Genomic DNA, 27,666 nt, shown 5'->3' with positions numbered 1-27,666 from the left:
GGTGATGTTATGGTGATAGGTAGTTCATAATGTAAATGTTAATTAGGACCAAGGGGAAAATAGTCGCTCATATGGGAGTTATTGTTTAATGTGGCTTTATTTAACTGAGTTTTATTCCAGCGACACTAAAAAGTCAGAACAGGAAGTATAGTGGAATCCAGTAAGCTCTAAAGTTTCAGTCTTAAGTCTGCCCCCTGCTAAAAATTCATATATTGTGATGTATGATGAGATCAAAAAATCATTTCTCATCCCCTGACTTATTCATAAACGTGGGGTTACCTTTGGGTGAAGGCGGAGTTGCTGGTTCTGACGTCTGGTGACACTGAGCCCACCTCTTCCTGTCGGTGTCAGAAAGGCAACTTCACCATATTTAGCTGGCTTGCCGAAGCCCCGCAGGGTTGATCTGTCAAGCGGACTGAAAATCTCCACACTTCTCGGCGGATACGCGGCGGCTCTGACAGCTTTACCTTGGCACCCGGACGCGAACCGCGGAGGACGACGTCGCAGGGACGCGGTGCTCGGCGGAGGTGGCCGTGTCAACATCTGTTTTTAACGGCGATAAAAGTAGCCGTCGTCTGTCAGAATTCCAACTATCCAACAGCCGAGCTAGCCAGCTAGCTAATTACCGTAGCTGCCCAAAGCTCGCCGTGCCGCGGACACGAATTTATGTCGTCCCCGTTAAGTGTTTAGATATCCGTAGGGGTTCGTTTGGACTCTGTGACCCCCGCTGTGATGATGTCCTGACAGCTCCTCTCGTCCGTTCCAGCCACTTTCCTGGTCCTGGCTAGCGAGCTAACTTGGCTAACTAGCAGGTTTTCACTGCCACAGCGTCGCGTTCGAGCAACCAGTAGCTTTCGCCGTGGCAGTGAAATCCGATTGGATACGCTGACCGTGTGGATACGTTTGCGGGGGAAGCCGGAGACCCTCGGCCGAGGGAAGCGACGCGGAAGGGGCCCCCGTTGACAGTGCGCGGGGAAGGGGGAGCTAGCAGAGACCAGGACGCTCGGCCACTCAGCGCTGCGGAGCGTTGCACGGCCGAAGGAGACACCGGATTGAACGGAGGAAGAGTCCCAAACGTTTGACATCTGTGATCCGGGAAGTGAACCGGGCAGGGACCTCATGAATGGAAATCGGAACTACAGGTAATTTGTTCTGGAACGTCTCTTTACTTAAGCCGTTGACTGCTTTACGATAGAGTATAGGTGCAGTTTACTCTTCCTGAGAAATGTAATATGTTAGTGAGATGAAACACCGGCTCCACTGGAGGGGTTCTTCAACTCCGATGCTCTTCTCCCTTAACATGCGTCACGATTGAAATGGTTTAATTAAAAGACACCGAGATAGCTCTGCCTCGCTGACCGTAAACCCCTCATCATCACCAGCCAGGTGTACGAGCCTCATTGAACAGCTGTTGCAGATAAGCCTGGTATTCCCCTGCATTAGGAGAAGACTCCTGCCTCAAGCCTAGCATGGCTAATGCACCTGAGAACTTGTGCAGAGGCTGAAGTCCCTTCAAGGCCCCTGGGTCTTGGTGATCAGCTGGTCCTGGGATTGACCTCGGCACATTTAGCTGTAGCCTTCTTCTCCAGCACCTTAGATTTAACATATGTTGTCATAAGTTGAGTAGGGAGACATTACTCTTGGATATAATTTGAACCTGAGAGAATCGGCTTGCGTTTTCTGAACGACACACCAGCCTGAGTTCACTAGAGAAACCTGCGATTAAATCCGTTTATCTGCAGCAATGGCTTCGTGTAACCTCACAAATTCATTGTCACCTACGCCACGGCCGGTAAACTGTCTCTATTTTGGTCTTGGTGGCAGTTAAACAGTCAGGACCACCTGGCATTGTCTCAGCTGTAACGGAAGCTTTCCACTTATATGACCATGAGCTGAACGCGAGGTGCTCTTGATCTGCCACTGACATACGATACAACACTTGGTTCTTTGCCCAGCCGCCCTCCTCCTCCTCCTCGAGAGGAGATCCCTCTCCTCTGTCTGCTGTCTCATTAGTGTCTGAGCTCCTCTCAGGCTCAGGTGGGATGCTTCCCAGCAGTGGCGGCATAAGGGGCCGTGAGGTGTTTTCCCAGTAACCAAGCACCTACAGACTACAGTCATGTCACTAGAACATGTCCGCACAGCATTCTTACGACTTTGCTATGCTTTTGTTTTGTGCAGGATGTTTTAAATTCTGGTATGTCCTTATTGGTCAACACCAAACCATTCATCCTATCATCAGTCAGGGGGTACTCTCTCCTGCACTGTTGGCACTGAACCACCATTTGGAAGAGCGGAGAAATTAAATAAGTCCACTAATCTTTGTTTTAGATTTGGTTTTGAATATATAATGACGTGGATAACTGAGAATCTTCATAGACGTCTAACCATATGTTTTAAATCACTCCTATACTTCATTCTTCTGCTCTTCTTTTTGAGGCACTTGGAGTTGTTTCTGCTACCACCACACCACTCAGACTTCCCAATCAGCATGGGGGCTATTTTAAAAAAAAAAAAAAATCTGCTGGAGTCTTGCCGTGAGTGGTTGGGTGTTTGCGCACAGCACTTTGAGAACTCGGCAAGTGCAATTTCATGGCGAGCATACTGCTAGCCGGCCTTACGTTAAGTGCGTTACGGAGTGTGGTTGATGCCTTCACTTTGGAAGGCATTAATGCATTAAAACAGTTAGACACAGGGACGTTTTTGCTGGATAATTTTGTGGCTGCGGGCTTTTGACATTGCGTGCGTTTATTGCTTGTTCACAATTCCATGTCACTAACGACCACAGGCCAACCAGTGAGCCGTACCCCTGGGTGAATGATTAAAAAGGGGCCCTCCATCAGTCAGCCAGTCAGCGGCCCGGTGAGCTGTGTGAGAAAATGCAAATTGATCGCCCGCTTAGAAACTGACAGTCACTCAGCCCTCCAGTACTAGACAGAGCAGCAGCAGCAGCACATGTGGCATGGAAACCCCGGCTCTGGACAGCTTAGCACTGGGGACATAATGAGTAGAAGGCATTTGAGCATTAAGCAAATCAAATCCGTTTTGATGTGCTAACGCCATAGAATGCCTGCAAACAGCTCGCCGCTTGACATTGACGTGTAGTTCCATTACGGCTGAGTTGCTGAAACTAAATTTTTAAATAATCAGCTTTATCCTGTTAACATTTCTGGAGGCTGTATATTTGGCACACCGGTAATTGGAGAGATAAATATCTGGTTTCAGATGGTTGTTGACATACTTCGATCACTTCTTTATCTCAGATGCCGCTCTAAACAAATTATACTTGTGTCCATCACGCTGTTAGGTCACATCAGTGAGAATTAAGGGCATGTGACGGTAAGTCCAGGTTTCTTTTCACTGTATCACAAAAAAAAAAACCCATTCGAGTGGTGGCAACAGCTGTACACATAAACATTCCTGGCATATTGAGAGGTATAGTTTACTGGAAGACAATGAGATGACAAATACAGTAGAGCCAGGAGGGGGGGGCTCCCCCACCTTCCACCTGTTGCGCTTGATAACCAGGTGGGCTTTGAGTTGGCAGGAGATGACTCAGCTGGCTATGAAAGGCAGCCCCAGTGGAGGTGGGTTTTGCAATCCATCAACACTTAAAATCAAGTAAACTAGTTTCACGATATGCATCTTTTGACGCGGAGAAGTCTGATGACTTTTTTTTTTTTGTTTGTCCGGTCCGTGTCTTGCACCCCCACCCTTTTTTCTTTCTTTTTTTTCTCACACACCAGTGTTTCCCGCTCTTTTTTTTTTTTTTTGATTCAGTTACAACCCCCTCCTCGTCCCCTGCCTTGGTTACCTCTTCTGTTTCCTTCTCTGTGCCCCAGTGGGAAACTCTGCCTTCCCTGTCATTCCCCTTGTAGGCCAATTCTCTGTGGATTTTGTACAGACAGTGGGGTTGGCTTTGAGGGAGGGCTTAGTACTTGATTTGCAGTCTCTCCTCATAATGCTCAGTTCATTCAAGCAGCCGACTGACAATAGACTGCCCCCCTGTCTGCAAACCCAAGCCACCCATAAGGCTAGCCATTGGCATATTGTTGTTGGTTTCTATGGAGAATTCAGTTTGCCGTTGCTCCTAGGCTCTGTGTTAGAGAGAGGTTTACACTTCATTTTATTTTACAGAGGACTCCCCTTTTATGCCCCATAACATTTATTATTATTATTTTTTTTTAAATCAGAACATGTGCCATAATTGTGCCAGTGTTGGTAATAATGTTTTAATGCACAATATTTGAGATTATTTTAAATGTTGAGGTTCTCAAATATCCACAGCATATATTTCATAATAATTAAACCTGTTTCCAGACTTTCTTGAGCCGCTTTGTGTCCTCCTTTTCTTCCTATTTAAAAAGGAATAAAGTGTGTCCTTGTTTTACTGGAACACGATAAAGAAACGATACATGCGGTCAAAAAAGGATGTTATTATGTTGTGTCTTGAATCCCGTGGCCCCGCATCAGTTACATGTTCCCCACATTCACTAAGAAGTCTTTATTATGTGTCTGTGTGGCAGACTGAAAGGGAACTCTGACACATGTGCTGGGCTTACTCCACATGTGGGCTGAGCGGACAGAGAGAAAAGTCAAGAGATGGCGTGTGCGTGCGTGCATGTGTGTGGAAGAACAGGGATACAGAGGACTGTGAGGAGGAGGAGGAAGGGAGGAAGGGAGGAAGGCTGGAGGTAGTGATGTGTCACAGAGATTAGACGCCAGAGCAGCCAGACCACGCTTCTTTTCCACCTCCTCCTCCTTCCTTTTCCCCTTCCTGGGATCTGTTTTTTGGGGAGCAGTGAAGGGGCTCATTTTCGGGGAAAGTTATGGACAGGAAGAGAGGGATCTAGCTGGGGGTTAGACTGGAGGGCGGACTGAGATCGGTCAGTCAGCGGCAGAGATTATTTCATGCAGTATTGATGGGAGAACTATCAATAGAAAGTTCGCAGAAGTCAGAGGTATATTTATACGCACTTGAAGAGGTCGCTTTAGCTGCTACGCGGCTGTTTTTCGCTCTTGTGTGTTTAGGATACAGAACAACAAATAAAACCCAGAAGGAATCATTTAAGAAGCTTCCAGACATCTGCCAATACATTAATTTGTTACGAGGGGCTGTCATTTTGAAAGTGCACTTCTGTCACGCAATAAGACCGCTGCTTAAATTTGTTCGTATCACTAAGACACTAGGGCTGCCCCATAGTTTAAAATATTTAATCTCATGATTTCCAGAGTCAGTGCAAATTATTCACACTTTTTTTAATCTTTTTAAATATCCGTTTTAAAAACACCTGGATGGATAGTTTTAAAGTTTGTATCACTCTTATCGACGTCTGCTCAGGTTCACATCGCCAGTAAACATAGGCATATGCAGATAATCTTTTTTTCTTTTGGAGAGCTTCAAAGCTGAACTTTCTGTTCAAAAGGCCTTTTTTTTTTATCCATTTCTGTTCGTTTGTGAGTTTCTTCTCCTGCTTCTTTTTGGATTTTTGCCGTCACTAGGTGCATTTCATTCCTCCGCAGGGTAAAGTTATTGACTACAGCTGCACTTCAGATTCTGCCTGGCTGGGACCAGTTTACATATTTTGACAGATTTCACGTATTTTGCATCCAATCTATTGGTGGTTAAGTATACATGAACAATATTACTTCAGTGCAGCCCTATTAAAACCATTCAAATTAGATATTCCAGGTTAACTCTTATAAATAGAATAATCCAATTAGCTATATGTATTTATATGCCCCAAAACATCAGAGAATAATTTTTTGGACATGTGTAAAGATGTTCTGCCCACTGCAAAACGTCAAAAGAGTAGTTGTTTTCCGAACGATTTTGACAACATTACATTTATTAAATAGAAAAAGAGGACAAGTCAGACGGAGATGGTTTTGTTCAACTTTTTGAACAGGTCATTATTTTGCTGTTGCCATGTTTTTGTCCCTCGCAGAAACTCAACAATCAGATCAAGGGTTTACATAGCTGTTAGGTGCTTAAAATGTCCTATTCAATGGATTATCAACAAGTTACTCTTATGTTTCTCAATCTGATTGAAAACATTCCTTCTGATCAGGCCACGTCAGGCCAGCCTATTCCGACTGAGGCGACCACATGAGGCATTTTGGTTCTTGTTAGGCTGGTATTCAGATAATTGGAGATTATCAGAAGTACACACATGACCCAAAAACTCTCAAACCAGTTTCACATACCACACCCCTTTAATGCAAGTAAGATGTTCTTGATATGACATTTAGTGTTTCCTTGCTTCGGTTCTAATTTATTCATCAGACTTCATGTAAACCCTCAGCGTGAGAGAGCAGTCATCATTCCCAAGTCAACATAAAAAGTCAACAACCCCTGGCCGCATCCCCTGTTCCACTCAGGCTGGACTAGCAAGACAAGAGACTCCATTTAACCTACCTGAATAAAGTCTCCTGCTCAGTCTAACAGAGCTACTACTTTGTGTGTATGAATCTACGCTGTATGTATATGTTTGTGTGTGTGTGTGTGTGTGTGTGTGTGTGTGTGTGTGTGTGTGTGTGCATCCATCCATCACCTAACTGTGTCAACGAAACATTTCTGAGCCTTGCATAATGCCACTGAGTCAGAACTAGCCTCTCACTACAGATGATTCTTTACCCCCTCCAAATCCCCCCACCTTCTCCTTTCTCAAAATACTACCCCGTCATTTATGCTGCCTTGCTTTTGCTCTGCCTCAGGTCTGTCCTGAGGGGAATTTCAACATATTTACACGTTGTTGTGACTGACCAGGCCCTAGTCAGCCTGTCAGTATGTGGCAGGCTGCTGGTGTTTATCTGTGGTAGAGAGTGGCAGCGACTCCCCTGGGTGCCAGATGCAGCGCGCTGGAGGTTGATGAGGGGAACAGGAAGGAGGAGTCTGACTTTGTGTGTGTGTGTGTGTGACGTGCATCAATCCGTCCTCGCCGGCTATCAGTCTTTCTGCGTATATCTGCGAGTGCGTGTGTGTGTTTTCTACGTTCTGCCCGCTGTGACTGACGCCATTGTGCCTGGCCGCTGAGCACTCGCCCTGTTCCCACAGCTCAGGCCTCTCTGGATTAGAAACACAACAGCTGTATTGTGTGTGTGTGTGTGTGTGTTGGTGTGTGGCCTTGTGTGGACATGTGCACTCGTTAGCAGCGTGGACGTTTGTGTACCGGGGGGGATGCGGCTGAGGGGGTGAGCAGGGACTGGATGTCAGCCTAGCTTCTCACCATCCAGTTATTCTGGCTCCAAGCCCACTGTGTACAGTGTAACTGTGTTGTGTTGCAAAGCGGCAGAGTGGAATGAGTTCACATTTCTGAGATGGTTCTGCAAAACATTCATAAGCCAAGAAAGGCATCTCAATTATTAGTGTGTTATATCATTTTTCTTTGATATATTTATCCCATGTGCTCCAGTGCAGCGTAGTGTAGCACTGGTGCTTCAGTCTCTGCCTGGTATCACTCAGCTTTGTTTACAATTGATAAATCTACCCTTTTCCATTGATGCCAAGACATCTAACGTAATATTACTGGTTGCACGTGTACTGCTCGCTATTGAAGGGTGGAGAGTCGTGCTTTATAAATATTTGTCTTAAATGTTCACTCAGGCCAAAGCTACATCTAATTGAACACATAAACACACACACACAGTAGAGTCCTAACAATGAACTTTGAAAAGTTCTCCGTTAGGTTTCAACCCGGGACCAATTGTGCCAGATCATCGTTGTTCATCTTGACGCTGTGCATATTGGAAGTTCGAGATCAGCAGAACGTATCCGCAGCTCTTCACCTGCACGGTTGACTCGTTCTAAACTGATCGGCCGACCCAAAACCTCCGTGACGTCCAAGTGAAGGTCTGCCACACAGCAGAAAACTGAAGTTGTGTGTTCAGGGAACGTTTGAACAATCCGAGTTTTGGAAAACCTCTGGTGTGTTGATGGACTGCAGAAGGGGGATTATGTTGCAGGAGTGATGCTGTATTTCTACCATGTTAGTTTTGGAGTAGAGCGTGAAGGACATAAATTCAGCCCGACCACAGCGGTCGTCCTCTGAAACGGAAAACTGTCAACATATGAGAGCCGTCTTTTGAGCCTGCAGAGTGGTCGCATATGTTCTAGTTGACATATCAAGGATCTCTATTATAACTAAGGTTAAATTAATTTAGTTTAATAGATACTTGGACAATAAAAAGAAAAGAAAAAGCCTAATGCCAACTAAAGAGCTTGGGCAACATTTGTGAGCACGGTTTCATGGAAATGAATTACGTCATATTAATGGGTGGTTTCTCTCTTAATGCGAAAGCTCTAAGAATAAGCCACACTTATTCTTGGAGCTCCATGTGAGCTGTTTCTCTTTTTCAGTGGCAGTACGTGACAAGAAAAATAGATGAAACATTTCAATTTGACGGTCGTGACAGAACCTTAAAAATGCTCCTGCGTATCTTGTTAACAGAACAAACCAATTGCCGCACATTCTAAGATTTAAATGGAAAATTCACTTCAAACATTTTCACTGAAATTCACTGAAGGGGTTCGTTTTGGTCGCGGTCATGAACCTTCGCCTTACTTCGCGAACATTCAAGCTCAGAAATGAGAAACCTAGCGGGACACAGGAGGACGATTAAATCTACTCTATTTGTGAAGGCACGTCCTTCCTGTAATTATCTGAGAGTGTACACACATACACAGCACAGCATTTTTCACCTCGGCAAGCGGAGGTTTCCTTGAAGCACTCTTGCACTCGCTGCACAAGCAGTCAGTGAGCATGTAATATGTGGATTTGTGGTTTTTTCGCTGTTTGTCATAGCCAAATATAACACGTCACCCACCTGGCTGCGGTGGAGGTCAGCGTGTCCTCAACATGTTCTTGATTAGAATTGTAGTGTTTTGTCTTGAAGAATTTGGACCTTTCCTGTAAACTCGTGCAGGCAGGTTTGTGCGATAGGGGTTGTACAGCTTCCCACACACTTGGCGAGCTCGGAGAGTAGCCAGTTTGACAGTCAAGGTCTTAGTCATCACGTAACATTGTATGTCTTGAATATGTAACTTTCAGTAATTGCTAAATGAGACCGAGGTGCTTGGCTCTGCTGGGCCGCCCGCCTCCTCCTCCTCCATCTCCGTTTTGACAGTTAAACTTTCCTCCTCTAGACTTCCCCACTCCGTCTGTAGATGAGCGTGTTTGTTATGTCTGCTCGCGAAGGGGAACAGAGATGCGCAGGTTTCAAGAGCTGTGTGATCAGGGTCAGGTCGGCTATTCGGAAAATGCCGGAAAACATTTCCGCTTGACGTGCCTGGAAGATTTTCAGCATCTCTGTGTGCCGCTGCCCATGTGCGTGATGTTGTGAGGTCCCATATCGTGTTCGCGGCGAGCGAGTAATTGCTTCTGATGAATGCCGTGGATTGTCCTGAGCTGCAGGTGTTTTGAATGGTTTGCTGTGTCCTGGTTTAAAAAAAAAAAAAAGGGACTCTAACTGTACTTCTGTTCTTTTTTTTTTTTTATAATATTAGCCAGTTTTAAACCAGTTTCTTTAACATCCCACCAAACAGAAAGGTCCTTGAAGAATAACAGTCTCTTTCTAATCACCAACATCTCAAAACATTTCATTGGCATGCTTCACAAGGAGCCAAGTAATGCAGAGGCAGGCTTGCCAAACACCGTGGTAATGTTGGCAGTGTTTTGATGAAAGCCACACGACGTGTTTGATATTACGCTTGTTAGATCACCACCAAACGCTGACTGCAGGTGGTAGGTCACTTTGGTTTTTATTTTTTTATTTTTTTATATTGTTGGGCCTTGAAGATTGCGTTGCATCAGGGTGGGCTAATTTAGTTGTTTGAACACATTGTAGGGTTGTCTCGGGTTTGAAAGCGCCAGGAAAATCCTCTGCTTGTGCAAAATGCCAAAAATAGCAACCGTATGCGCAATATGCAAAATATAAGTGTATGTACTTTCGGTGTCAGTGCAATACCACAGCTACAAATTACTGTACATCTCTCTGTGGTTTTACACAGAAACAAAACTAAGTTACTGATGTGTGTGTTTGTGTGTGGGTGGAATACCAGAGCTATTTTTTTTTTTTTTTTTTTCTTTTGCTGTTGCTTTACTTTCTTTTTCTTTACTGTTAGAGCCCACTGTTGCTGCTGCAGCGTATCCCCTGGTACAGGATGCTCAAATGTGTGTGTGTTCACTGCCTGTGGTGGCTCGGTGACTCACGTTTAAGTCACTTACTAAAGGCAGATGAAAGCTGGAAAACATCAACTCAGCCCACTCTGTAATCCTGCCACTCCCTGCTATCCTCCTCCTACTTACCAACTTCACCGGGAACGTGCTCTCAGTAGTGAAGACCCTCAAGGACGTTTCGAATGTCCTGAAATTTGCCTGAATTAGGGCGCCTTATGATCTATGGTGGACAACCTAATTCTGTAGCTTTAATGAAGACTTCCTAGAATATCTGTCTTCCTTCTCTTTGTCAGTCTTGTGTGTGTGTGAAACTGGGCTTACCTCACAAGTTTCGCCAAGGGCCCCGAGGGAATTACCATTACAAAGTTTGTGTGCACATAGTTCAGCGTGAGAGAGACAGCCGTGGCCGGAATTCCAGACTTCCATCTCTTTTTCAGCACTTTATCCCAGCAGGCTACTTCAAACAGGAGGCCTCCGACCTCCATCCACCCTGTTAGCCTTCCCTCCACAGCCTCCAGAGAGCGAGCGAGAGAGAGAGAGAGAGAGAGAGAGAGGGGCCGATAAATGGAGCAGGGCAGAAAGCTCCAACCTCCAAAGCTCAGATGTAAATAAACAAGCTCACTTGTCTGCTGATACCTCACAGGAGCTTTCTGTTCTTTTGTGGGGAGCTTTTTACAAACTTCCCTTCAGCAGGGCCCTCAACCCCGGCATGAGCCTGTGAGTCAAACCGGCGATGAATCACACCCGAGCATGACTTTCATTTATCGGTGACACATTAGGGGTGGTTTTTTGGTAGGGACTCGAGAACACCAAGTCTCCGGAAACAACAACAAAAAAAAATATTCACAAGGGCCATGAGGGCTGGATGGTGAGCATAACCACCGCAGCACTAACCAGGCTAACAAATGAGTCTCACTAGAGTTGTTGTGTAGAAATGACAGTTGTATAACAAAAGCGGAAAGCAGGACAAGAGTTTAATCCAAACTTATGCTGGCATGTCGGCAAAAAACTTTTTTCTCAAGTGTGATGTGGAGGGCAAGCCTCGGCAGACCCCAAAATAGCTCGAACATGAGTGTGGCACATTAACAGAGCTCAGTGTTTCTGAATCGAGGTGACTCATGGTGAAGACATCTCTTTTTTTTGAGTGAGTGAGTGTGCATGTGTGACCACATTAGTTTTTAACAGATGTGTGAACTGTGTCACACAGAACTAGATTGGCCAAGTGTTGGGTTGTGTTAATAAAACTGAACTAAGGTTTTGTTTTTAGCTTTGTCATGATGCATTGACTTTTTTCTTACTGGTTCTCAAGTAGCAAAACCATATTCAGAGCTACACTAGTTTTGTGTGGATTTGGAGATACTTTCTAATAAAGACCTATTATTCTGTTTTTGTATTTATTTTCCTTATCTGCCTGTGGTGGTTTTTATGCTTTTACTTGGCTAACACAAGTCTTGCATAAGAAATGTGTCTCTTTGCATCAGTGCTGATTCCCTATTCAGACGCAGCCTGTATTTAAACTTGATTATCACAAAGTTCACACATTATCTTCTCTGTGTCTTTGCACCGTTTGATGATTAAAATGTCAAAGTCAGATGTGTTTACTCTTGGTGTTTCCCATATACACCAACTTATCTTGACATTTGGAATTTCATAATTTTGTCTTTATCTGTTGTCAGGAACTCGTTATCTTATTACATTGCATTTATTTGACAGTAGTTTAAAGACAGAACGCCGCAGTGTCCTTTGAAAGCTGTATTTCTGTCTACAGAGCTGATGGTAAAAATGTAACATCTACTATGGCTGGATATGGTAAAATTATTAAAATGAACTTGGAGATTTGTTTCCAGTCTGCACCTGTTTTTCTGTACTACCACCACCTATTCAGTAGGCATAAAAGCCCAAAAAGGTATTATTATTATAACTGTAATTTAAATAGTCTCTGATAACACTCTATCATATCAGCTAATATACAGCATGTTTTGACTGCTCTTTGCATTCAGTGTTCACTCTGAGTGACTTAGATCTGCTCCAAGGTTTCTTTTTATTTATTCTCTCAACCTTGTTCTCTCCCTCCCTCTCTCAGGAGCCGTTGGGGCCCAGTCCCTGTTCTCCATGCCTCGGCGGCCTGGCTATGGCACCATGGGGAAGCCAATCAAGCTGCTGGCCAACTGCTTCCAGGTGGAGATCCCCAAGATGGATGTCTACCTGTACGAGGTGGACATCAAGCCTGACAAGTGCCCGCGGCGAGTCAACAGGTAGGAAGGATCCTCTGGCTACAATCTATACATTCATATATATAATATATATATTTAAAATTAAACATTTAGCTACTGTTTAATATCGAGCAGCTTCCTGCGAGTGAAGGAACAAGACTGTTTTGGGTTACCAAAGGATAAACGGCTGTGGTTGGACACATTAGATATTGTTTGTGTGGAATCTGTGAGCTTTGATTCGCATATGAAATATTCATTTGAGGCATTAAACATGATTTGAAATAGTATTTTACAAGACTCAGTGCAATATCTCTATTTGTGTGTGTTGTGCAGGGAGGTGGTTGACTCTATGGTGCAGCACTTCAAGGTGACGATCTTCGGGGATCGCAGGCCAGTCTATGATGGAAAGAGGAGTCTGTACACAGCCAACCCACTTCCTGTGGCGCCCACGGGGGTAAGCTGCTTCGGTTACTTGACGCAAGACCTACTGGATTTCTGCAGTAGCTTTTCCGCGCGTAACACTTAAAAGCTCCCGTCTCTTAGTGTCACCTCTTTTCGTTCTGTCCCTCAGGTGGACCTGGATGTCACTCTTCCGGGTGAGGGAGGGAAGGATCGGCCCTTCAAAGTTTCCATCAAGTTTGTGTCCCTGGTCAGCTGGCACATGCTCCACGAAGTGCTGACTGGCCGCAGCATGCCTGAGCCCCTCGAGCTGGACAAGCCGATCAGCACCAACCCTGTGCACGCAGTGGACGTAGTGCTGCGGCACCTGCCCTCTATGAAGTGAGCTGCCTGTGTTTTCGTTCTTTTGACTCAGACCTCTGCGTCCACTCTTTTAATGACAGCCGGGAGCTGAAACAGAGCTGAATTGTTTATCCAAAGCATTACGACTGGGTTGTAAATGATGGCAGGTCATACTTCAGTCTACCTACCCTGTTCAGAGAGAGGTTTTCCAGTTTTACATAGATGGATTCCTTTATGCTTCTTCCAAACCCTCTGTCTTCTCTGGGTCGTGTGGACACCATCCGCAGATATTAACACCACTCATCCACCTAATAAAGCCGCAAGAACTGAAGAGAAACCTCTTGAAGAAACACAAGTCCTGTTTGTCCACTGACTGACTGAGAAGCTTCAGACATCATTAACTGTTATTAATAGATGAAGCATGAACTTCAGCCGGTTTATCCTCATTGACTCCCACCACCTCCACCTTCAAGCCCTAAGCATGATATCAAAAGATGAAAAACCTAATGCGTTGTAAAACTGGATCCCTTTGATACTCACAGTAAATATTGTCTATTTGTTTTGGCACCAATATCAGCGATTTGGTCCCAACGGAAATCAAATGCAGCTTACATGGACTTTGACAAAGCACCATACCACCTTCCACTCAATATCACTTTCCTAGGGCTCGGCAGGAACGCACTCGCACACGATATTGCCCGAGCTTTAATGAAAATCTTTTCCGGAGCATTATTAAAATGTGTTCTATCGACACCTTTCATGTAGCTCTGCACACACGTGCTGGGAGCCATGTAATACACTGGCATCTTGAGACATTGTCAATTCAGTGTTTACGGAGAAAATGTAGCCTGTATACAGTAATTAATGTGTCTTTTGAGCTGAGTAATGAGATTGATGGGTCCAGGAAATGTCACCACCCTCTCATTTCACTGATGTAGTTTGATATTGAACTGAAGTGCAGCTAAATGTCACACTGTATAAGCACGTATACACCTACATTCAGGAGGTGTTATTCAACCTGGTCATCATCTCCTGCACCCTTTCCTACTTTTCCTTACTTGAATCTTTCTGCTCTTAACTCATAAGTCCTGCTTCTCTCCATCTAGGTACACTCCAGTGGGTCGATCCTTCTTCTCGGCTCCAGAGGGCTATGACCATCCTCTGGGAGGCGGGAGGGAGGTCTGGTTTGGCTTTCACCAGTCTGTGCGCCCTGCCATGTGGAAGATGATGCTTAACATTGATGGTGAGAAATGTTTTCCTCAGATATCCACAGTATTCTCTGTGTTTTCTTTCTGACTCTGTCTGTGTCTAAAAAAGGAAAATAAAATATTCTTCCCGAGTACAATCGCACAGAAATGGATTTCCTCGCTACGGAAATGAGATTTTAATAATTAAACAGGTAGATTAGAATGACATGGAGACTCCACAATGCTGGCTATTTTTAGACATTTGGGCACGATCGGTTTGCTCTCAGCGATGTTTTGTTTGAAGAAATGTAATAGCTGTATTTAACATAAATCTAACCAAACGGTGTCATTCTCATGAGGAGTCTGTGTGTCTGAACCCAATTAAGGCCTACAGGATATGCTCGAGACTTTTTCATTGGCGGGTAGGCTGACGTTGTGGTACCAAATCGGGTACCAAATGTTTTGTCTCAAATTAAAGCATCAGATGTGTTTGCGTTTTAGTTTTTATTAATTATTGCATCAAATTGACCTTGGATGGCGTTTCTGCTCTCATCACTTGTGATTAAATAAATTTGACAGCAACAGATTTATAATTTGTCAGAAGGTAGCCAGTTCAGCTGGAGGAGGACCAGTGTTTTGGAAACAAATAGAACAATTTAAGATGTAGTTCAGCAGTTGGCTCTAGATTGAGCCTGTTGTCACCGAAGGAAGCGTACTAGATGAGCCAGGATAGTTCCCTGCAGTTTCAATCGCTTCTTATTTGTGGAAAATGCATGACAGACAGGGTGGTGGACAATGTGTTTTGCCATATGCGCACTGCAGGAAGCCGTTGGAGAGCTAGTCTGCTGCTGACATGAGAGAAAGTGTGTGTAGTGTGTGTGTGTGTTTATAGAACACGGAGGAAGGTGGGTTCTTGGCTAAATGGGAACTGACTAGTTTGTTGCTGTGGAGACAGAGGGCATCTTGTGTGTGTGTGAGTGTGTGCAGTTGTGCCTGCATAAGTGAGACTAGTGGGTGTTGCTGGGGTCAATAGGGTAGCTGTGTGGAGCATTTACTTGAGATGGCTTTTGTTTTGCTTCGAGTGCTTGAAGCCTCTGTCTCCTTTTTTAGTCTCGGCCCCTTTACGCTCTCGTTCTCCCTTTGTCTTTTCCCGCCCTGTCATTCTTTGGAAATCGCTTTGCCGCCTTAAGTCTCTGGTCTGCTCTCCGTCAACAAACTAGAATTCCAACTGTTTGCAAAGTGTGCACTGGCAAACCAAACTAGTAAGCCTATTTAAATACTCGAGCTTGAAGGCAACAAACGCTGCCTCCCACTCTCTGTATCATGGGTAATGAAAAGCGCGGATATGAAATAATAGCAAAATGAGACCCTTTTTAAATTTCACATTTTCCCGAGTGACTCAGACTCTTCTACACACACAGATATGAAAACACAAGGCGTGGGAAGGACAATTAGGAGTGATGTCACTTCCTGTCTGTGATGACAGGCTCTTGTCTCTTGTGGGCCAATACAAGGTGCATGTGTGTGTCTACAGTGGTGTCATCTACCTTCTTGTTCGGCATCACTCATAGGTGTGCGTTAGCGCTTCCACAGAGGGTGTTTTACATCACAGCAGCTGAGCGAGATCATTCGTCAACAACTTCCTCCAGCTCACCGCTGCCGTCTCTGCATCTCTCTGTTCCCCTTTTTGGATTTCTTTTGATTTTGTTCCGTGATTTGTCATACCTGCTCTCGTTTTCTCTAAAAGTTGAGGCCTCTCTGATGTTGCATGCTTTGATTTGACATCTCGCCTATCATATTTTAATGTTTCTCTGCTTTCTATTTGCTGAGAGAAGCTTCCCTATTTTTAACAATGGGAGAATCTCCTGCTGTTGAATTGTGCTGTTCAGTCGTTATTTCTCTTAAGTTTATTTTTGCATTTTGCTTTTTATTGTGCAAAAATGTGGTAAGTCTCCAAGAGCCTCATTAAATAACATAGATTCTATGCCTCTGGTATTTATGCATCGGTTTTGTTGTTGCAGACACCACCATATTTAACATATGCCTCTTATGAACAAGTTAAGAAATGATTAAACATGTCCTTGGTGTTGTCAGAAAACCCTTAAATTAGTCCTGTGCAATGCAAATGTAGAGCCTAAAAGAAGTTTTGACTGCATAAAAGTTTCAGTAGACAGAAGTTTTATCCAATGCAATGTGACAGCATATTTGTGGCCCTAAATGACTCCTATTCTTTCTTCATCCTACAGTGTCTGCCACAGCCTTCTACAAGGCCCAGCCAGTCATCCAGTTTATGTGTGAAGTGCTGGATATCCACAACATAGACGAGCAGCCTCGCCCTCTAACAGACTCGCACCGGGTCAAATTCACCAAAGAAATCAAAGGTGAAGTCAGGGGTGTAAAGAGAGACTGCATGTGAGAAATCGCATGAATACAAGTGTGTGTGTGTGTGTGTGGAGAGAGAGAGAGAGAGAGGTAGAGTTCGAGCAGAAACGGGGAGAGCACAAACTCATTCTTTATATTATTCACCAGGTTTGAAAGTGGAGGTGACACACTGTGGAACCATGCGGAGGAAGTACCGTGTCTGCAACGTGACCCGTCGGCCTGCCAGCCATCAAACGTGAGTCAGCCTCTGGGAGAGTGAGGGAGGGTGAGGGAGGGTGAGGGAGGGAGCAGGACTCTGGCCAGAGTGGGGATGTGAGGGGGGACAGAGAACACAGACCACAGCGGATGCAATCACAGATTCGCCACCAAACCAGATAATTATATATGTATATTTCTCAGCAGTGGCATTTCCCAGTCCCTTTTTTTGCCCCCACTCTTACAATACAAAGTCTTGATTAGACATTAGGTTGTGTTGCCAAACGCGGCCAGCGAACAGGTCAGGGGTGCAGGCTGGGGGGTCCGGCACCATTTAGTTCAAAGAATATTAAATTCATTAAACCCTAGGCCGTTTTGGGTAAGAGATAATAACTCTGCATTTAAAAAATAAACATGCTGCATCACCGTTTTCCTTTTGGGAGTTTCATATTTACACACATGGCTCGTATTAAAATAAATGAAAATCAACATTGCACGGTGGATGAGCATGACGTACTGCCTTAATCAGTTCTCATATTTAAACATAAGATGTCCTTCTCTCCGCAGGTTCCCTCTACAGTTGGAGAACGGTCAGACTGTAGAGCGTACTGTAGCCCAGTACTTCAGGGAGAAGTACAACCTGCAGCTCAAGTACCCACATTTGCCCTGTCTACAGGTGGGCCAGGAGCAAAAGCACACCTACCTGCCCCTGGAGGTGAGAGAAAACATGATGTTTTTTCACTCGGTCATGTTGCTTTGACATCACATCAAGCGTGGTGAAATTTACAGTGTACGGTCCACTGGGCAGCTTCCAGGTGTGCTTGTGTGTCAACTGTATAAAAATAGGTACCCGAGCAGCTGCAGAGAAAGCTGTGCGGAGAGAATCTGTTGCAGGCTAAATAACAGCTTAAAGTGATTAAAAATACATGTTCAAGCTTTCGCTGTTGTGTCCTCGCAGGTGTGTAACATTGTAGCTGGTCAACGGTGCATCAAGAAGCTGACAGATAATCAGACCTCCACTATGATCAAAGCCACAGCTCGCTCTGCACCTGACAGACAGGAGGAGATAAGCAGGCTGGTGAGTTCTGGAGACATCGTTTATGTCTATCAGTGGCTGCGTTTATATGGAAGATACGTCTTCAGCTCAGTTGAAGTCATCCTGGTTAGAGATTGCATCTCAACTGTCAACATGGACGCTAAATAAAATAATCTGCTAAAATATACCGGACGTGCTTACCCAAAACGTCAATCAAAACTGGAACCCAATTTTTCAGCAGCTTTCAGATTGCGTCTGTGCCCATCCTTTCAGTCGCTTCTTTGAGCGACAATGCTGCTGCCATTATGCCATCGACATATTTCCCCCCTGCCCCGGAAACTTGTTAACCCACGTGGGCCAAGCATGCACAGAAAGAACTGGAGCAAGCTTTAACACGCTAAATAGGGGTTAACATTTTTCTAGCGATGGATTATCAAAGATTTTCTCCACCCCCCCCACACACCAATCCAATTCAAAATTCCTTCCCCTCAGGCCACTCTGTTCCAAGTGAGGCGGTTACATGAGTCATTTTTGTTCTGACTGGACTCTTATCTTGACTATTAGCAGAATACTAGTGTCCATGTAAACGCAGCCGCCGTTAAAGACAGTTGGTTCACATAATAGAATGACAATAAATGCTATTTGTTTGCGTTTGAATTCTGTTGGTCAGATTATCTTTATTCATTGCCATACTATGCAGTTATCTAGTGTCCTTCAGAGAGAACAATATTTCATTGTATAGTACTACAAGCATCCATTTAGTTAATTAGACTTGGGATATATAGGTCACAAATTAGAGCAATTTTTGAGTGTCTTAAGAGAAGACATAAGACCACATAGGATGCCAAAAACAAAGCAAGAAATATCCAAAAATCCTCTGTACGTAGAAACCATCTTTAATATGTAAATCTATCATTTGTAATCATTGACCACACAGGGCGTTTTAACTGTAGCAGCTAACCGTTTCACAAAAAGCCCATGTCGCTATGCTCGACAACACGCCACGCTGCACCATTTCTCATTTTAAATTGTTAGCAGAGGCATCCTTCATTACATTTTGCAATAACAGCGCAGACCACAACCGTAATGGCTTTAATGTGAAGCTGCTACAGTGCGTCCTCCTATTGTTTATGGATAAACTGACAGACGGTATACCGACTGCCTCTGGCCACCATCAGATTAGCAGAGCACATTTAATACCTGGTGTTACCTTATTAAATCCTGTCACCCTATCTGTTCAGCGAGGAGCAAAATGACTGGACTTGCGTACAGGAAATCACTGCGGACGTCACCGTGCTGGTGTTTTCATTTAGATGCAGCGTTGCTTGAAAGTGACAGGGAAGCATGGGTGGAATGGCAGAGATTCAAAGACGCAGGAGGACAAAACAAGCAGATAACTGTGTCTCTCAGGACATAATGAAATGTAAAATATATTCGGATATAGTGCCAGTTAAGCTGATCATGTACCTTGTATGCTTGTAGTCATTTAGGACTAGGGGCACTAGGGACAATTCGATAACTTTGTAAGCAACAACAAGAGAATATGAAGTCCTCTTCTAAACTGAGTTCATTCCTGACCCTGTGCCTTTCTCTGCAGGTGCGCAGTGCCAACTACGAGGCTGACCCGTTTGTGCAGGAGTTCCAGTTCAAAGTGCGTGACGAGATGGCCCACGTGACGGGGCGAGTGCTACCCGCCCCCATGCTGCAGTACGGCGGCAGGGTGAGCACAGAGCACTTTATGGTACCCTTCCTTTAAATCACGCCCATTCTCTCTGTTTGTCTGACACGCTCTCCCCTTCTGCAGCCTTTATTCCACTGTCTTTACGGGGGAAACTAACTCACTGGCTTCCGTTTGTGTTTCATGTTGTCAGTCTTTTTGGCTTCTGTAGTTGGGTCTCAATAGTGCAGCCTTTGTTTCCACCTTTTAAGAAAGTCGAGAGGAGACTGCTTAAAGAAATCCCCAAAAGATTAAGATCGAATAAAGAAAGTGCTTATTGAGACTGAACTACAATATTAACATCTGTTTATTTCCTCAGAGGAGACACACGTTTTACCATACATTTGGGTGTGTGTATTTCCTAGAATTATGACACGGCTACCTATCACATAACGGAACACGTGATACCATCGCTAAGTTTCATCTTGCACACTATAGGCTGCAGAACATAGCGCATCACACTGTCTTTGCAAGAGACAGACCACTTAATTATGTTTGTCATTGATTTAAGTTAAATGTTTCTCTGAGCATTTATCATATATGCATGTTTCTTGGAAGAATTTTATGTGCGAATTTGTGTATAAAAATGTTGTGGATGAAGGATGCGTGTGTGTACCTGTGTGTGTGGTCGTGTGCACCGTTGTCATTCTGTCATTCAAGCGACAGTCTGTGTGACCGGTACGAACGTGAGTGTTTGCCCACGTTGTCACGAGCGCATGTGTTGAGACTGCCATGTTGTTTCAGAACCGCACTGTAGCCACACCCAGCCACGGGGTGTGGGACATGAGGGGAAAGCAGTTCCACACCGGGGTGGAGATCAAGATGTGGGCCATTGCCTGCTTCGCCACACAGAGGCAGTGTCGGGAAGAAATCCTCAAGTGAGATCCTTCACGAACGTGCTTTCAAAATGTCGTAGTAGTGACGCTCGCTTGAGCTGTCGCGAAGCAGATTGATGATTTAAATTCAAATCCCCTGTTTTTCCAGCTTTCTCATTAAGCTGTGATGCTAAACATGAGTTCATTTGTTTATTGTCGTCTCCCCAAACTACAAACTTGCATGAATTCATCATTTATGTAGTACATAACAACTAATTGAAGAGTATCACACCTGATCTCAGCAGTTTGCAAATGGCACTTATGTGTTAGAACATTAACGAGTTGGTGAGCGTTAATGTTCTCTAGTGTTATTTTGTTTCTCTTTTAGCAGTTAATGTAAGTTGGACTGTTTATGTCTGTGAAAACATAACTTTATTGGAGAAAAGCAAAGTATTCATCCTTAGTTTCTAAACCCTTAGAATTTAATATTCATGAAAAACACATACGTGGGAGAATGCAGGACTTGTACATCTGTTCAAGCTGGAATTTCAAGCCCTTAAGTAGGATTTCACCACCAAGGCTTCCAACAGTGCAGCTCTGAGTCATGATACCAGTGCACTGAATACTGCACAACATCACTATAGTCATGAACAAACATGTTTTTGGGTGTTGCTCATGATAAATAGGTGATAATTACCTAATGTCACCCATTACCTATATATCACCTAGTATTTAAGTAGAGAAAATTATTAATATTTTAACCACAGACACTACGAGTGTCCAGCGTTTCCAGACCCTATTTCCTGATTGTTTACAAATGATCCTTTTTGTTCCTCCCTCAGAGGTTTCACGGACCAGCTGCGTAAAATCTCCAAGGATGCTGGGATGCCCATCCAAGGCCAGCCATGTTTCTGTAAATACGCCCAGGGAGCAGACAGCGTTGAGCCCATGTTCAGACACCTGAAGAACACCTACGCCGGACTGCAGCTCATCATCGTCATCCTGCCGGGAAAAACTCCAGTCTACGGTCAGAAAACTGCTCCCAAAATAAGTCCAGAGATACACTTCTGTTTAAAACTGTGTTCTGATGCAAATGATTTTAATGAAAAAAAAATCACATTGAGGGGAGTACACTGCACTCTATTAAACGTGTTTTCTCCCTGTATTCCATAATTTAGCGGAGGTAAAGCGAGTGGGGGACACCCTCTTGGGCATGGCGACCCAGTGTGTTCAGGTGAAGAACGTGGTGAAGACGTCACCTCAGACCTTGTCCAACCTCTGCCTCAAGATCAATGTGAAGCTGGGAGGCATCAACAACATCCTGGTGCCTCACCAACGGTTAGCTTCTTCCTATTATGCAGTATACACCGATCAGCCACAACATTATGACCACCGACAGGAGAAGTAAATAACATTGATATCATCAAATAGCCATCAAAATAATCATCAAATAACATAACATCTTGTGACAATTCAATGTTCTGCTGGGAAACTTTTGGACCTGGCATTCATGTGGATGTTACTTAGACATGTACCACCCAGCTAGACCAGACCAGACACCCCCACCCCATAGCAATGACACTCCTTGATGACAGCAGCCATCCCCAGCAGGATGCAGCCTGACACAAACACACACACAAAAACACTTTACGAACAACTCAGAACACATGAAGAACAGCACAAGGTGTTGACCTGGCCTCCAAATTCACTAGATCCCAAACTGATCAAGTATCTGTGGGATGATCCACAGAGGCCCCTCCCCTCAACCCATAGGACCCAAAGCCCACCACTAACAACATTGTGTTGCCAGACACCACAGGACACCCTCAGAAGGCCCATGTCCATTCTCTGATGAGCCACGACTGTTTTGGAGGCACAAGGGAGACCTACACAATATTAGGAAGGTGGTCATAATGTTTTGCCTGATTGGTGTATGGCAATGTTCCAGTAATGATTGTTTGAAAAATATTAAATTGATCATCAGTTTAATTTGTCACATCGGTGATATGACCCTATGGGAGTTGACTCGGTTTGTGTTGTTGTTCATCTCTGGATTCACAGACCATCAGTGTTTCAGCAGCCAGTTATCTTTTTGGGAGCAGATGTTACACATCCGCCAGCTGGAGATGGAAAGAAGCCTTCAATTGCAGCAGTTAGTTTCTTCTTCAATTCCACGTGACCTATTAGTTGAACTTGTAGTGTTTGTTCTGATATGATTCCCATTCACTCTTGGCACTGATATTTCTATGACTTCTACACGTTTCTTCCCCTTTTCCCTTCCAACATATTATCGTTTCCCTTAACCGTTTCCTCACTTTTCTCTCTCAGGTGGTAGGCAGTATGGATGCCCACCCCAGCAGGTACTGTGCCACTGTGCGAGTTCAGAGACCCAGGCAGGAGGTTATCCAGGACCTGGCCTCTATGGTGCGGGAACTGCTCATCCAGTTCTACAAGTCAACACGCTACAAGCCTACCAGGATCATTTTCTACAGGGATGGAGTTTCAGAAGGCCAGTTCAGACAGGTCAGCTCCAACTTTCTTTTCTCTTTAGTTTTTTGCATTCCTCTGGATTAGATTTGAACCCCAGATACAACTTCCTGTAGCGTTTGCCTTGCAATATTTTGAATGTTTTTGTCTGAATGTTTTAGGTTTTGTTGCTTCGTTATTGATGATGTAAATGTACAAGCAAACCCGAACATTAAGTTAATATGACTCAGAGAAATCCATCCATTATATGAAAGCTCACCATGAAACTAAAAACAGACAGGAGATGGGAATAGATACTGGACAGCACATGGGGTTTACAATTACGGGTTTTCTTGTATTTCCTTTCATAAAGTCAGATTTATTTTCCCTTCCTCCTCTCCAGGTGCTGTATTATGAGCTGCTGGCCATCCGTGAGGCCTGTATCAGCCTGGAGAAAGAGTACCAGCCAGGCATCACGTACATTGTTGTGCAAAAACGCCACCATACACGCCTCTTCTGTGCCGACCGCAACGAGAGAGTGAGTGTCCCCACTGCACACAGACTCAGTTAGGGATGGCACCCATTAAAGTCAGTGCAGATTGTTATGTGTTCGTCCATATCCTTTTTTATGCTCTGTATTACTGTGTTAAGTACAGAAAATTGGTCTCTTTAATTACCCTTTGTTGTCAATTGCACTGTTCACCCTTCTAACCCCTGTGATTACATTCGATTAAAGCATTAGGGCCCAATGTAAACCAAGAGCTCTAGAGTGGCTCTCAAGGCCCTAGAGTAAGACCCAGCCAGTAATAACCTTATTTTCAGTGCAGGCACTCTCATACAGAGCATTAGGCTCTCTGGGGCATTAGGCTTTTAATTGGTTGTTTGCAAAGTACTTGGTGAACCTGTTCCCGGGTCTCTGCTTCACTAGTTCTTTTTTACCTCATAACCTCATCATGTAATTCTTTAAAAGCTATGTTTTCCATAATTCTTTTTTGTGTCCTGCACTTTATGTGCGAAACACTGTGAAACAGTGCACAAGTACAGAATAACTGACTTTACTTTTGCTTTGGAAGGTTGGACGTAGTGGAAACATTCCTGCTGGTACTACCGTGGATACGGACATCACGCATCCCTACGAGTTTGACTTTTACCTCTGCAGTCACGCTGGAATACAGGTCAGGCCAACCTCTTGTCTTTTCCCACCATAACCTGTAGCCCTCTTCAGCAACATTTCATCTCACGTTCTTCCACTTTTAACGACTGAAGACTTTGTTTCGGCAGAAATAGAAGTGTTTTTTTTTTTTTTTCAGCTCTCAGTTGAAAAATGCTTCGAGATCATGGCATAATAGCATGCAGTTTTATCTAGCTAATAGTATGAACAGCATCCTTGCCTTTGCCATAATTGTGAATGACAGTCAGCACAGCACAGTAAATGGCAAAGTGATACAGACTACTAGAAGGTTGATTTGAACCTTGCACCATTTACAGGGAACATGTGATTGTACTCCTCTTTTGTAGCTATCTAACTTTTAAGTTCCTTCTTCTTTTAAAAAACCAAGAAGGATTAATCCTGCCACAGCACACGTGCTATTTAACGAAACAGGCTATTTGTGTCGTTAACTCCTATATCACCATTGTCCTCCTGCCCTTCATCTTTCATAAGACACTGATACTAAGTGCATTTATTCATTTAGTATGCAGGAGTTTTTACATTTTAACATGTTTTATGCGTCATCTTAGCCACGTGACATTGTGCAATCTGTGGAATCTCAAGCGGGAATCTGATTACGATACAATATGTCATTTAATTCTCTTCTCTCAGGGCACCAGTCGGCCCTCTCACTACCATGTACTATGGGACGACAATTGTTTTACCGCTGACGAGTTCCAGCTGCTCACCTACCAGTTGTGCCACACCTATGTGCGCTGTACCCGCTCAGTCTCCATCCCTGCGCCAGCCTACTATGCCCACCTGGTGGCCTTCCGTGCCCGCTACCATCTGGTGGACAAAGAACATGACAGGTGAGGATAGTAAACAGCATAATCCTTCTTCTTTAACTCTGGCTGTGAAGGTCTTTGCTCCTAAAGTTTATACTTACGTGTTTCGTTGTATGGTATCCAGTTGTCCTGCATGCATGCAGTTATTGTTTGTGGTCCAACATAACCTGTCCTTTCTTCTTCACTCTGTAGCGCTGAGGGCAGCCATGTGTCTGGTCAGAGTAACGGTCGGGACCCCCAGGCGCTGGCCAAAGCTGTTCAGATTCACCATGACACCCTGAGGACCATGTACTTCGCCTGAGCTCCACCAACCCTCCCCAGTTATTGCCACCCATAACACACAGAAATAAAACACACAGACACAACCATGCACGCCTGACTTGCCAGTCAAGGAGTCCTCATAGGTGCAAGTCCCACCCCGACCCCACATGCCTAGTCAATCCGGACCTGACACTGTGCAGAGGAAAGCAGGGAGGAGGGAGGGGAGGAGGCACCCCCACACTGGACTGAGGATGCAAAAGCTGCTTTAAAAACTAACAAGAGAGAAACTCAGCACTATTATGCAATATTAAACCAGCCAACTAGTTTATTTCTCCCCTATCAGGCCTCCTTTTCATTGCCCTTCCTATCAGTCCTTCCCTGTTTGTCTCTTTTACTTGTGGCCTAGTGGGTGTTTATTTTTGTTTCTTATTACCTTTCCCTTCCTTTGGCACAGTCTTTCTTAGAAGTCTGTTAATCTACTCCTTCGCCATCTCCAGTACCTCAAGTCAGTTTGAGCAGCAGCACTTTTACATTCTGTCAGTTTTCCTGTAGTTTGTTGTTGATTCTCCCCAATGCTTGAAATGAGGGAGCAGAGAAGGAAGCGTCAGACCCTGGAGCTGTTTAGAGGTGTGATTTAGTTTGGAATATAATTTCCATGGCCGGATGTCCTCCCATTTGCCACTTTTATTATTTTTCCTTCTGTTTCTTCTCGTCACTTTTTCACTTTTATGCGATATCGCCAGTTACTTGTATGGGACTAGATGTTTATTTGAGCACACTGCCACCTGTTGGCGACGAGGTATAAATGCCCCCCCGAAAGTAACACAAGGAGTTGTGGTCTCGTACGGTTTCAGATCAGTTTTGATTTATTTCTAACAATCAGCTGTCACATTTGAACAACTGCAGTTTAGATTGGCTGATATATCAATTGCTGAATTACAGCCATTTATGGATTTTATTTAAAGTATAACACTGTTATGTGATCCTAGTTGTTATGTTTCTTCTACATTATGTGAAACATTTTACGAATCTAACTTTTTTTTTTTAATTACTTATTCATGTAAGCTTTTGTTTTTAATCTTAGTAATCATCACACATTCATGTCCCTCAGTGCTTTATCCAGCATTTCCCTGTTGAGTTTAAGATGGTGGATAAATGGAGAACATGTCGATGGTTTCCTCTTGTGCAATAATCAGTTGAACGAAGGGAAGAGGATTTTAGGGGACTTAAATGACTCAAAAAGTACAGTTACATATTTACATTTGAGCGTGAGCATCCTTGAAAGGAGAAAGGTTTGCCACTTGCAAGGCACTTTCGTGTGTTGCTCATCTGTGAGTCGACTGATCAGCATGTTTCGAGTTTTCCCTCATTGTTGGGCAGTAATGGTGCAACTGCGGTTTTGGTGATCTCTGTGTTTTTACTTGAACTGAAGGATTTTGGTGGTTTGAGAAGACTTTATGATCAGTGGGCATGATTTCAGAATTCCTGATCATCAGTTTGCTAATGAGGTTGAGTTCCTCAACTCCTAAGAATAACAAAGCTTTTCGTCTGACGGCAGCAAAGTGGAGTTTAAAGGCCATAAAGAGGTAGTATTCAAGTGCCTGGTGGATGTTCTGTGTTTAATGGTCGAAAGCTGCATAACTTACTATAGGGATCCTATTCAAAATGATCAAAAAGCATACTCTGACAAAAGGACAGCATAAGATAGTTTGAAGCAAGAAAGTTTCACCCGATGCCTCTTATTCTTCTCAACAACCGTCTACTGACTTTTCTATACATCTCATTTAAATCAACCTAAGATCAATATATTTATTGTATTTGCCTATACAGCAGTGTTAGCTGTTGGCTTTGCTTTGGAGCAGCATTCAAGCAAAGCAGGCCGAGTTGTCTTTTTGCTTAATATTCACCAGATTATGGATCCAGCTGCTACAGTGTGTTTGTGACTAACGGGCCGGGTTCACGGGCACGGAGTTAGCCTCGTTGTAAAATAATTATTTCAATAATAATATTCTTTCAGTAGAAATCTTGAGACCAAGACGAGGTTAAATCTTCGCCCGTGCAGCCGGCCCACAGTTGGGGCTGGCTTCAGAACAAAGCTGAGGAGTCAAGTGGGCGACCAACATTTGCAGCAGCAGTACAGTTGGTTGTTGAAGCGCGTCACCACGCTACTCCTCTCTTCCGCTGATGACCTGAAGCTTGTTCGGGGGTGGGGGTGGGGTGGGTGTTTTTAAAAGTTATCTGCACTAAAAGAAGCATTGTGTTTCGGGACTGAACACAGGCGTGGTGCTACTCTGTCTGAATTTGAAGCTGAACCTCTGTTGGAGACTCTGTATGAGCAGGTCGGGTAAAGTGGGGGAAAAAAAAAAAACGAAACCGTGAACCTCACTCAACCGAAGGACAGGAGAAGGTCCCACTGCTGCGGTTACTGTGGGGAGGTCTAGATGTAGGATTTGACGTGGATTAGATCAGCAGTTGAGAAA

General features: G+C 44.2%; 1 protein-coding gene across 2 annotated transcripts; it reads left to right on the top strand.

Moving 5' to 3' along the window:
* The first annotated feature begins 76 nt into the window (after positions 1-76).
* On the top strand, positions 77-27,367 carry ago3a (argonaute RISC catalytic component 3a). 2 transcript variants are annotated; one of them, XM_084556721.1, is made up of 19 exons: positions 77-1,142; positions 12,259-12,430; positions 12,722-12,842; positions 12,960-13,168; positions 14,236-14,372; positions 16,563-16,697; positions 16,846-16,933; positions 17,461-17,608; positions 17,852-17,971; positions 19,527-19,649; positions 20,391-20,524; positions 21,304-21,488; positions 21,640-21,799; positions 22,523-22,613; positions 22,790-22,984; positions 23,331-23,465; positions 24,001-24,102; positions 24,750-24,949; positions 25,118-27,367. In XM_084556721.1, the coding sequence occupies exons 1-19, from the start codon at positions 1,124-1,126 to the stop codon at positions 25,224-25,226; spliced, it is 2,583 nt and encodes an 860-aa protein (XP_084412847.1). In that variant the 5' UTR covers positions 77-1,123; the 3' UTR covers positions 25,227-27,367. The 2 variants fall into 2 exon arrangements, with proteins under 2 accessions (XP_084412847.1, XP_084412846.1); XM_084556720.1 differs by having other exon boundaries at positions 19,527-19,670.
* The last annotated feature ends 299 nt before the right edge of the window (positions 27,368-27,666 follow it).

This window comes from Chelon labrosus (genome assembly GCF_963514085.1).
Source record: "Chelon labrosus genome assembly, chromosome: 12".
NCBI lineage: Eukaryota > Metazoa > Chordata > Actinopteri > Mugiliformes > Mugilidae > Chelon > Chelon labrosus.
This window is presented reverse-complemented; position numbering and strand designations above follow the sequence as displayed.